The 12479-nt window shown below is 41.4% G+C and overlaps 1 protein-coding gene across 18 annotated transcripts in view; it reads left to right on the top strand.

Annotated features, from left to right (window-relative positions):
• TTLL5 (tubulin tyrosine ligase like 5) overlaps window positions 1–12479 on the top strand; it is a 281253-nt gene that overhangs the window by 50062 nt on the left and 218712 nt on the right. For all 18 annotated transcript variants that reach the window (XR_009399190.1, XR_009399191.1, XR_009399192.1 and 15 more), the window contains exons 10-12: window positions 726–827; window positions 2573–2664; window positions 3467–3574. Coding sequence is in view for 15 of the 18 variants with exons in the window: in XM_059373692.1 (XP_059229675.1) it covers window positions 726–827; window positions 2573–2664; window positions 3467–3574 (302 nt within the window). In the remaining 3 variants the exon portion in view is untranslated. The remainder of the gene's footprint in view (window positions 1–725; window positions 828–2572; window positions 2665–3466; window positions 3575–12479) is intronic.

Genomic DNA, 12479 nt, shown 5'->3' with positions numbered 1-12479 from the left:
TTCTGTTGTGTGACTGCTGTGGCTAGGACTTCCATTACTGTGTTGAATAAAAGTGGTGAGAGTGGACATCCTTGTCTTGTTCCTGATCTTAGGAGAAAAGCTTTCAGTATTTTTTCCCATTGAAAATGTTAGTTGTGGGTTTTTTCATATATGACCTTTATTATGTTGAGGTGTATTCCTCTACTAAGCCTACTTTGTTGAGGGTTTTTATCAAGAGTGGATGTTGTAGGGGCGCCTGGGTGGCTCAGTTGTTAAGTGTCTGCCTTCGGCTCAGGTCATGATCCCAGGGTCCTAGGATTGGGCTCCACATCTGGCTTCCTGCTCAGCGGGATGCCTGCTTCTTTTCCATCTCCTACTCCCCCTGCTTGTGTTCCTTCTCTCACTGTGTCTCTCTGTCAAATAAATAAAATCTTAAAAAAAAAGAAAGTGGATGTTGTACTTTGTTAGTGTAATTTTGGACAAGTTACTTAATTTTTCTAGGTTACCCTTTAGTTTTTATATCTACTCTAAAAATGAGATATAATATTATCTACTTTAGGACTTGCTTTAAGGAATGAATTAAATACTATATATGAAACACTTACTATGGGAGTGGGCACTTACCAAGCACTCATTATTTTTTAATGATGTTAGCCTCCTTTTATGAATACCACATTGATCCTGAGTTCTAGCCTGCATTTCCTTGAACCCCTGTTCTGACATTTAACTTACGTCCTTTCTGTCAGGTTTGCAACTGTGAGATATGATCAAGGAGCCAAGAACATTCGGAACCAGTTCATGCACCTGACAAACTACAGTGTGAATAAGAAGAGTGGAGACTATGTCAGGTACCAGCTCCGTCTGAGCCAATATCCACGTGCGGGTGTGGTGCTCGTGGAACGTCAGCTCACTGTCCTACATTTATCTTCATGGAACCTACGGGAAGCCGTGGTCATCTAACATATTTAGCTCCCGCTTTTCCGTTGCTTGCCCTCCCTGTTAGAGTGTCGCCTTTCTGTACCAAAATATGCCTTCCCACATTTCGTCTTCACCGTCTTTCCTCACTTCACTTAACGGGTGGGAATTTAATAGGCATATGGAACTTTTTAGAAGTCAAGAAATGAGGTTATTTCAGCACTTGGCAAAATGTATCAAAAGCTTTAAAAATATTGGTACCCTTTGACCCAGCATTTCCATTTCTAGGAACTTAAGCTTAAGAAATAACAAGAGATGTGCATACAGTTTCAGAGAGAAGAACGTTCACGACTGTACATTGTCAGGTGGAAAAAAACAGATTGCCCGACACTACTTGCAGTTGAATTTCTTTTTTGAATATATAAGATAACTAAAGCTGTCTATGTTTGCTGAGGGAGAGAAGATGGAAACTAGAAGGATATATACTAAAATGTTAGCAGTGCTTAACTGTGGTGGACAGGATCATGGGCGGGTGACTTCTGTTTTCTTCACTGTGCTTTTATGTATTTGCTAAATTTTTCTGAAGTAAATACTTGTATGATTGGGGGGAAAAAAGTTAGGAATAAATTAAATGAAGAAAGAAATGAGGCCATCTCAGAAAAAGATTTGGTGGAAGGGAGTGCCAGCCCAGCTGTGTGGAAATATTCCTTCTGCTCTGTTTTCTTTCATCCTGATAATTTTGCCAGAAAGTGGAAAAATAAAAAAGAAACCCAAACAGTTACTTTCTCCTCAGACTAAAAATAGGTGTCTAGAAGGTCCAAGGAAAGAAAGAAAAGAATCTGGAAGTGATGGCATAGTTGCCAGAGCTCTATAGATTTCATGGAGTGTCCTGTGACCAGTGTTGGGAATGGCTGAAGATACTGTATCCTTCACTCTGGAAGATGAGCAGACGCGCAGCTGGTGGTTGGTTGGGTGGTGGTAGGGAATAAGGGGGCTGCGAGACATGGTCGCATGTTGCAAGACCCTTCTGGTGGTCATGGCATTGTACTCCGTTTGCTAGTCTGCTGCTCTGGCTGTGGGGTACTTACCGCTTTCTTGTTGCCTCAGTGCATTCTCCCTTCAGTGTTACCTCAGAAAGTACCAAAAAAAAGACCTGTGTCTACCACTAACGAGGGAGGGAGCTTGCTTCAGATGGTAATGCGGTTCTGTGCTGGGTTAGCTCATTAAAATGCTACATGCTACATTACCGTAAGCTCACTAGCCCACAGACTCAGTTCTGGTCTGAAAATGGCATTAGAAGTTGTTCTGTGGGCTCATGGGACATTTACCTCAAAGACTAGGTTAGTATCCCTGAACGTTTCACTTTATTAATGTATCCACTCTTCCGTTAACATTCTTCCATACATTTCTTCCACCTTTTCCTGATACGTTACTGTTTGCTTAAAGAGGAATTTGCTGCCTTCTCCCCTACCACCCCGATCAGGGAAGCCATATGCATTTTCATTTCAATGGTAGATACGGCATATATATGACAAAAAGGACCGAGAAAACTTGCTGAGTGGAGGGCAGCAAAGGGAATGTTTTCCTAATGATCAAAAGGACAAGTATTTGTAAAAAATCTGATTTCTACTTATAGGCCTATTTGCGTGTGTGATCTTGATCCATTCCTTTGTTTCAGCTGTGATGATCCAGAGGTGGAGGATTATGGGAACAAATGGAGCATGAGTGCCATGCTTAGGTATCTGAAACAGGAAGGCAGAGATACAACTGGTGAGTACTAGGCCTTTTTCTTTGTTGACCTCTCTCCTCTATCTAGCCTGCCCTGGCCTCTCAGCATGAATCACGCTCTTTTAGTTCTGACCGTGTTGCTGAGACATCTGATGGGGTCATTGGTGGTGGTGTCAAGTTTTCCTGTCCTGTTCAAGATGGAGAACAGGCTTTCCATGAGCCCTGAAATTCCTTTCCTTATTTCTAGTTTGGAAGGCACCCTAAAACCTTAGCCTTTAGTGAATTAATCCTTCTTGAGTGTTGAAGTGCAAACTGAAATACTCCATATTGGCCCGGGGTGCAAATTCGTCCATGTTGATCTCTCTCATTCATGTTGCTGAGTTGGAGAATGAGCAGCGTCAAATATGAGTTCAGGGCTTGGCGTCAAAATGGACACTATTGCTGAGCCTCGAGCAGGGTGGGAAGTGCGCAAAAGGCTAACGCTTAGTCCCCGAAGGAAAGAGTGATAGGAGAAGGCTGAGAAGGGGGGAGTGAGGCTTCTTTTCCATTCCTTGTCTGTCTTTTGTTGTAGCAGGCCACTCGAGCACAGTCCGCAGCACCTATTTTCTGGCCTGCGTCAACTTATTCATAGATATTCATAGATAAGATAACTCGCCTTCTCTGGGAGAAGCACAGCCACCACCTAGAGACTTTTTGGAATGAGCACACATGCTTTTATAAATCACTGGAATCCAGTCTTTCTACTCCATGCATTATAGTGTTTCTTCCTACTTCTTCTATTGCTATTGCTGCTGCTTTTTCTTTTTCTTTTTCTTCTTCTTCTTCTTTTTTTTTTTTTTTGTAGCATTGATGGCCCATGTGGAAGACCTGATTATTAAGACTATCATCTCTGCTGAACTAGCTATTGCTACAGCCTGTAAAACCTTTGTTCCTCACCGCAGCAGTTGTTTTGGTAAGGAGAATCAAGAAGCTTAATATGTTTTATGAAAAGGGGCTTGGGAAGTTGGGACAGGATCCTGGGGTAGACAGGCTTAGTGATTCTGCAGGAGTAAGAGGTGTGTGGTGGACTTTTCTTTCTAGGCTAACATAGCACATGAAGGTCCCACTGAGAGGCCAGTGGTGGAGGTCCCCTGAGGACTCACTAGCTTTCTGTATGGGAAGCAGGGGTTGGAACCAAAGTATGGGTCTCTTTGTCAGAGAGCAATCAGAAAAAGCCTGCAATGGGCTGTACAGGAATCCAGCTCTAACAAATATATTCCAGAGCTCTTTGGCAGCCAGACTGGGAACCGTTCCAAGAAGCTCTGGCTGGTACCAGTATGTGCTTTCTCCCAGTTTCCAATGACTCCTCCTTTTTGTTTTAGTCTTCTTTCTAGTGGATCTCTCCCCCTGCTTCCCTTTCTTCTCCTCTTCCTCCTTCCGTCTCCTTTTGTTCCATCCGTGACTCCCCAGTTGCACAGAGAAGGAGTAAGACATAGTTCACAGCTCCTAGATCAGGAAGCCTGTTGCCTACTGACCCACTGGCTGTGACCAGCTCCAAGGGTGCCTGCGCATGTTTGCTTTCTGTGTGGTTATGAGCTTTTTAGTGATGGCCAGCAGCAGCGTCTATAAAGTCCCACGGGGCTTTTAGCAGGTGGTAGGCTTTGTTAGTAAAACACACCAGGATCATTGCTGGGGGGATATTTAAAGTAGCGCAGTAATGAGGATGTACAGCATGGTTTGCTCGGGAGGCAGGGTAACAGGAAAGTAGAGAACATGGGCGTTAGAGCCTCAGGGAGTTAATTTAAAAGCCGTTTGTTTAAAAGCCATTCCCTTAGTAGTTTTCTCATTTTCAGCACGTTACTCCAGTCCTGTTTCCTCAGCTTTAAAATGGCGGTAATGATGGTACCTACCTCCCAAGGGTACCGTGGAGATGAGATGAGATAAGCAAAGCAACTGGCCCAATGTCTGCTTCCCAATTTGTACTCAATAGAAATCATTTCTTTGTTATTTTTATAACTAGAATTAATAATTTTTGACCTCTTTCATGGATTATCATAATAATCTGTACTTGAGGGACACTAAACAAAGGGAGGTGTTGAGACTCTGAATAGAAGAACATAGATTAACCAGGACCTGAAATCATATAGGAAAAGAAGAGGTTGTGACATCTTTTCTAGATGTAATTATGTTCATATCTTGTAAAACCCTCACATGGCTCCTTAGGCTTAACTAGTAAATAGAAACTTGACATGACTTCAAGGCTTCTAAGGACTTGACCCCAGCTTCATATTCTAGAAATTCTAGAATTTTCTAGAATCTCCTCTTATATCTCATAATCCAACTACACCACTGAGCACTCCATGCCACTGTGCCTTGGTGTAAATTCTGCTATCCTGTCTGCCTGGCACACTTCTGTTCATATTCTAAGACTCATGTTCACTATTGCCTTTTCTAGGAACCCTTGCTTAACAAAGTGCCCTGTTGTGTCTCCTTTCTCACACTGTTTGATCCTTTGTTCTGTTATATTCTTTTCCTATCATATTGTGATGGTTTGTTTACACATGCACTTACTTGGTAGTCTCTGAGCTTATACTCTCAATTCTCAGTAGCCACTGTGTGTCTCCTTCCCCTCTTACCGTCTTTTTGTCAAACAGACCTTTCACTGTCTGCCTAGGCCTGCCAGCTCCTTCCCTTCCCCTGTGTCTTTGCACCTGCTTTATCCTGTGTCTGATAAATTTTTCTCATGTTAACTTTACTTATTGATTACCGACATCTTTTCAAGATGAAGTCAAGTGTCAATTCTTTGGTGAATTTTTCCCTAAATATTCCAGTCACAGTTAGCCCTCCCAGCTCCCAGCTTTCCTTTCATAATCTGCGGTGGTACCTGATTGTCATCTGGTACCCATTTATGTGTCTCACTTCCCTCCTGGACTAGAGGCTCCTTGCAGACAGGAGTGGTATCTCCCTAGTTTCTGTTCCTGTTGTGCACAGTAGCATTGTTTTTGCTTTTAGAGGATGTTCAAGAAGTGTTTGTTGAGAGAATCATTGGTACTTGCTTTTTTGCCCTTTGGTGGCCTGATAGTGGGCTTCTCAGTAGATCTAATTTGGTAAGGGCCTAGAGCTCTTAGTGCTATTCTAAACTGTCTGAGCAAGGGGTGATTGAACATATTTTCAACTTCAGAAACCTCACTAGGTTAAAAAACTTCTTTTCCACATCTACTTGACTCTTATATGAGGGTAAATTTCCTGCTGTAAAAATCTTTGTTGTAGAAATGATCATAAGCTGTTCTGAAGGTTTCTTCTTCTGTTTGTTTTATTACCTGATTGCCTTTTGGGAGCTTGAGAATTTCTGGAACTTAGTGGCAGTAGAGATTCCGATATGAGTAAGTAGTGACTTTCTCTGACTCAGTGAAATACCCCTAAGTCCATTTCATCATCCCTGGATCCCCTTTCCCCCTCCCTCCTCTTCTTCAGCTTTAATAAAGTGAGTGCATCTGGAGTTTTTTAAGTTGTTGACTGTCTTGGCTTTTGTGGTTCTAATTCCACTTCCTGTCAGCGCTGGGATTTTGTGTGCTTCGTTAACCTCCCCCATCAGATATGATTCTGCATACGTGTGTATATTTGTGTGAGTCTCTCTGGCTCCCACTGACTCCTGTGAACTTCCCCTGGGGTTTAAGTTACAAGGAATAAACTGGGTTTGTTTTTTTTCCTTCTTTCTTTCTTAACTTGTTTTAGAGTAAACAGGAATCGAGAGCTTCCCGGAATAATTTGGCTTACATAGAGCATTGGTGCTTTTAGTGGAAGCCAGTAGTCCAGTGATGGGGTCCACTATATCCTTTCAAGTCGTTTCACACGTACACATTAAGGATCTTGGCCAGGAGCAGTCCATTTCTATCTAAGCATTTCTGTCCTTGTGATTTCTTTCCCACTCTACCACCTGTAATGCCTGACGATTGCTTTTTGGTACTGCCAGTATTCTATTCATCTGTTTATCTATGCATTTAACTTATTTTCAGTCCCTGCTGAAAGGCATAGATTGTAAGTGTTGTTCTTCTCAAGCTGGATTTTACATGGATGATATCTACATACACCTGCATTGTATTATTGGTATTTAAATGTAGACCTAGGAGCCTTCGCAAACAATCTTAAGACTTAGCCGTGTAATGCCTTCTCATAGATTATACATCTGGAAAGGACCCCAGAGAATAATTAGTCCATAAAAAGAAGTTGAGACCTGACAAACTGGAGCCCTTCCTGAGGTCCCAGAGCTCATGAGTGGAAGAGCCCACATGAAGGAGACCCAGCCTGGAGGGCAGGGGCCCACGGGATGGTTGGCTGTCAGGTCACCTTAATCACTGGACTCTTGTCTTACAGACTTTTTGATGCCTCTCCCAATAAAATAGATTTCTGGCACTCTAATTTGTATTGCCTTCAAGGTTGTAAAAATATGGTACCATGTGAAATGTATGTGTAAACAGCAACCCTTTAAGTATGCTTAGGAAATTGGCACTGTGACATAACTGGCAACGAGAAGGGCTTTTTTGACCAGTTGGAGAAAACCAGCCAAGAGCAACAGGATGTTAGCTGTCCTTTACAGATGTTGCTGCTGACAGCAGTTTTATCTCTGTGTGTGAGGGCGGCTAAAGTAACAGGCCAGGAGCCTGGTCCTCTCTGGCTTGGGACTCCTCTGAGCCAGCTGCCATGCCCCTTGTAGAGGCGATGTGGCTGGCTTTGTTTAGGTCAGAGACCAATGACCTCTTTGCTCGGGACGATCCACGCTCAGTACGGCTCTGTCTGTTGAATGAATGCTACGTTGGCCTTCCATTGCTCTTATTCTAGACCATTTCATAGGGTAAGCTGACATTCTCAGAGGGTGGGTGTCCATAAATATTTGTGGAAGACACAAAAGTGGGCAGCATACATTCCCCAATTACGTAAACTGCTTGACCATCACCAATAGAAGTCAGCAAACAGTTCATTTTTCTTTCTTCTTTTCTGACAGTTCACTTTTCGACAGAGTCTCCTTTCTGCTTTATTCCATGCTCCTCTTCAGGTCGGAAGGGAAGGGAAGTTCACTGTGGAAGGTTCGGGGGAGGAAGTACCTACTGTTGTCAAACACTTTTCATTGGTTTTTCCCTTTAGCCCTCTTTTGAGAGTTTTATTGGTATTTGTTACCCATGGTTTTATAACAAAGACAAGGGATTTGGAAAGGTTAAATAATCTGTTCCTAGGTCATGCAGTTGGCCAAGCCAAGTTTGGGAGCCAGGTCTCTCTGGCTCTTTCTCCACTCACATAAAGACAAGTTCTGATGAGTCTGACCATATCCTGGATTCTTCTCCTGCCCTCCTGTAACTAGATCTCAGGAAAAAGGATATCACTCTCTCTAGCTGATCAGGCCTGAAAAAGACACTCTTTCGGCTCTCATCAACAGTACCAAGTCCTAGAAACTGCTTTCAAATCTACCTTTACATATGGTAGCCAGATACCATGTTGATGTATTGGACTAGTTAACAAATTGGCTCTGGGCTTTCTCTTTTATTTAGCTCATTTTCCTGTGGGATCTTGATTTGCTTTTTTCCAACTTCTCCTTCTGGACCCCAGATAAAGACTTCCTCCTTAGGTTTTCAACTCAAATCCAAAGCCAAGGTAAAAAGAATTTCTTTATACAATAGCATTTGACTGACAGTGCGGACTGGCTAATGTCAGCACTTTCCACTGACTTAGGATCACAGCTGCAGCCGGGGCTTTGTTTCTGGAGAGGGTGAGTGGATTGATTCCACAATTAGTGGTGTGACATGTTTAGTAATCTTTTAGGCGTTGGACGTGTTATTATTTGCCCTATCAAATCTTTTTTCCCTCCCTTCCTAGACCACCCTTTATCAGGTTTTTAAAAAATATGTCAATATGTAAAAATATTAATAAAAATGCCTCTTATTGTCTTTTTGGTTAATAGCTTTATTATGAATATTTCGAGTCTTGTCCTAGGGTTACTTTGGGGGAGTAGCTACATATTACTTGGTCTTTTTCAAAAATCATACAGTATTTTTCACTTAATTGGTTTTCTTTTAGCCTTTTCTTTTCTTTTTCTTTCTTTTAGCATTTCTTGATTGCTTTCTCTGTGCTTTTTATGGTGTAGGCTGCTTGTAGTATACAATGAATGAGGCATGGCCCTATCCTCCAGTGGTGTGGAGGAGCAGACATGAAGTGATAAATGACAGTACAGGGAGCAGAGGGACTCAGGCACTCTTGGAATACACCAGAGCTACTGGCTATACCTAAGGAAAGCCGGGGAAAGCCATTTGTAATGGAGGGAATAGGATGTGCCCAGCACAGTGTCCAGACACAGTGTGACATTTTTTAAAGTGGGAAGCTCACTGTGACTAGATAGAGCCTGCGTGGGAAGCGGTGACAGGAGAGGAGATATGGAAGTAGATTGGAGCCTGATTATAGAGGACTGACATGTATAAATTTATCCTATAGATGATAGACAGCCACTGGAGTTTTTTGAGCCAGGAGAGCAGTAAGATTATTATTATTATTTGCTTTCATTTTTATCATGATATGAGCCAAACTGGTAAGACAGAATTACAATAAAGGGAATACTATACAACATGACCAGAAGTAACTAAAATCCTGCAGGAGCCAACCTGACATCAAGTGTCTGTTGTTGGGGCAGTTCACAGTTTGTCTCTATCTGACAGACTGATGTCTTAGAAATTCTCATAGCCATATGGAGCACAGACTGCAGCGGGGAGAGACTAGTCCTAGGGAAATGGATGGGGAGGTAAGAAGTATGTAGTGATAATATAGACTGAGCAATCCCACTTGTAGATTGTTTACCCAAGAAAAGTAATACATGTTCACACAAATACCTGTATGTGAAGGTTTAGAGCAGCTTTATTCATAATCATCAAAAATCAGAAGCAACGCAGCTGTCCGTGAACTGTTGAATGGACGAATAGGTTGTGGTATATCCATAACATGGAATAAAAGGAATGGACTACACTGTTGAAACACAGTAACGTCAATAAATCTCAGAAGCACAATGCTGAGTGAAAGGAGCCACTCTCAAAGGCTAATACCATATGATTTCATTTATTTGACTTTCTGGAAAGGTAGAGATCAGATCAATGATTGCTGGTGGGATGGGGAGTGAGAATTGAGTCTAAGGGGGCATGAGGAGTGTCTGATAGAATTGTCCTTTATCTTAATTGTGGTGATGGTTAAGTGACCATATACATTAGTGTAAACTCATCAGACTCCAATTGAAAAGGGTTTTGTTGTATGTAAATTATACAATAATTTTATTGTCTCGCTTTAAAACAAGAAACAATAATAGGTGGATGAATCTCAGAAAGGCTAAATGAAAGAGCCAGACTCAAGAGAGTACATACAGGATGCTTCCATTTATAGGGCTTTCTGGAATGGACAAAATGAATCTATGGTGAAAGAAAGAAGAATAGTGATTATCTGGGGGTATGATGAGGGGAAGCAAGGTATTTACCAGGAAGGGGCATGAGGGATCTTTCTGGAATGATGGAAATGTTCTCTATGGGTTGAGATGAGTGTGGATTACATGGATGTATCCAATTATCATGCATGATCAAATTGTACACTTAAGATCTGTCCCTTTCATTATATATGAATTCTGTGTCAAAAAGGAATTTATATGATTGGATTAAAGAGAAATAGAGAAGAGATCTGGTAGTGTGTAGGATTTCCGACGTGGTGAAGAGAGTGTTTCTAGCTTTGGCAACTGGCCGATGGGGTTACCATTTTCCAAGGTGAAGAATAATGGGAATCCAAACAGGTTTGGGGGAAAGATAACAAGTTATGTTCTGTTGAGGTTGAGTACTCATGGGATATCCTAGTGAAGTTATCCAGAAGGCGATTGGAGTTAGGGATTTGGTGTCCAGGAGACACTTGACTAAAGATAGAGATTTGAATGTCATCATCATGATATTAATTGCAGCCATGAGAATACATGAGATCACCCAAGAAGAGAAGTAGAATTGAGAAGGAAAGAGCCCTGAGGATGCCACCCTGAGCAAACCTACCAGTGAATAGCTGGGCAGAAGAGAAGTGTGAAAGGAGGAGGAGAAGCAGAAGAGAGCAGTGGCCTGGAACCAAGGGAGAAGGAAGTTCCAATAAGTAAGGGGTGGTCAACAGTTTCAGATGTTTGGGCTTCGCAGTAAGGTGGTCTTTGGTGATCACAGTGAGAACAGCCACTGACTTAGAGCATGGGAGCAAATCCCTATGGGCTGGGGAATGGAATAGGCTGTAAGAAGGTTAAGGCAGTTAAGGGTAGATCGCTTTTACGGGAAGCTGCATTCAAGAAATAGGGAGAAAAGGGCACCAGTGAGAAGTAGAGGTGGTGCCAGGCTTCCCTCACTTGCTCACGAGAGTATTTTCAAGTTTGTTTTGATTTGGCTGGGGACTGAAGGAAATACATCATGAAAGAAAATTTTCCTAAGGAAACATTGTTGAACAAGGTGGGAGCAACAGTTCTTTGAAAATACTTGCTCTTCTGTTGTGAGAGGACAAGAGAGAGGAACAAAGAAAGTAGCTCTCAGAGCGGGAAAAACCTAGTTTGCCTGCACCCTTTAATGACAAGAACACTGCTATGTCTCATCCCGGATTACCAAGTTTTTGAAATTCTAGACACTGGCAAAACACACAATATTGAAGGTGAAGTTTAATATTAGTGCAACCTCCTTTTTACCTTTTAAAATCTTAAATGTCCATGAAAAAGACCAGTCATAAGTTAAAAGGGTCATTATAAGGACTTTGTAGCCTGTCAAGGGCCCAAATTATTTTTCTTAAGCTGAGTTGATTATTTTAAGAGATAAACCTGATACAAATGCTACTTTTTCATACCATTTCCCATTTCCCACCCCCCAAACCCTGTTCCAGTCCCAGCCTCTAAGGGGAGCTGGGCTTGGCTCTGGGTTATAATGCTGTCCCAAACTTAGCCCACTTTTAGATGGTAGTAGATCTAAGCCTTGTGCGCATACAGATACAGTCAGAGCCAAAACTGATTTTGAGATTGTTAAGCACTGACGGGTTTCATTCACCTGAGTAAAAATGCACTTGGTACTATAAAGGGCATTTTCTCTCTTTGGGTTATTTTATTTTATTTTTTTCTTCCTAGAATGTTAGTTCTCAGACTTTCAACTGAGATACTTGGAATTTGCCTCTTAATTGGGGAAATAGTCCATGTGTTGGCTGTTGAATGCAGGGTGTTTAAATAATGGGGCTCATGGGTTGTCGTTCTGATTTCAGCTTGTCTCCGTTTGTGGTTGGTTCTGCAAGTCTGGTCACTCTGTGCATCAGGCAGTATTCTTACCCTGTTCCTCATACTGTTATTATTAATAATATTACCACTTTATGAAACAGTTGAATCCTGTGTAATCCCGCTTGTGTAATGTTAACATGAGCTTATAGATTTAGCAATTAAGTTTTTCTTTTTAAATGCTTTATTGAGTGCCATATCACAAAAGATTTTTCTTTCAGATTAAAAGGGGAATATTCTAGGATATATTTATAATTAAATATATTTATAATATAATTTATATTTATAATATTTAGGATGACTGAAGATTAGGTAAAATATTTAAGAAGAATGTACTGGCCATAAAAATTATGAATTTGTTACCTACAAGAGATAGGAGCTTTCTATTCTTTACATTTTGAAGTACCAATAATTGGTTCTTGTGTAGTTACATGAAGGAAAATCCTACCTCATACTCTCTTTTGGTTTGAGATTCGTTTTGCAAATTAAATTGAATCCTGAATAAGTACCATGGAAGCAAATTCATTCATGACATCTTTTCCTGTGAGAAAAACTTGAATATGATTGTCTAATTAGTGTTGCATAA

This window comes from Mustela nigripes, chromosome 13 (assembly GCF_022355385.1).
Source record: "Mustela nigripes isolate SB6536 chromosome 13, MUSNIG.SB6536, whole genome shotgun sequence".
Taxonomy (NCBI): Eukaryota; Metazoa; Chordata; class Mammalia; order Carnivora; family Mustelidae; genus Mustela; species Mustela nigripes.
Note: the sequence above shows the minus strand (reverse complement) of the source record. Positions and strands in the feature narration are given on the sequence as shown.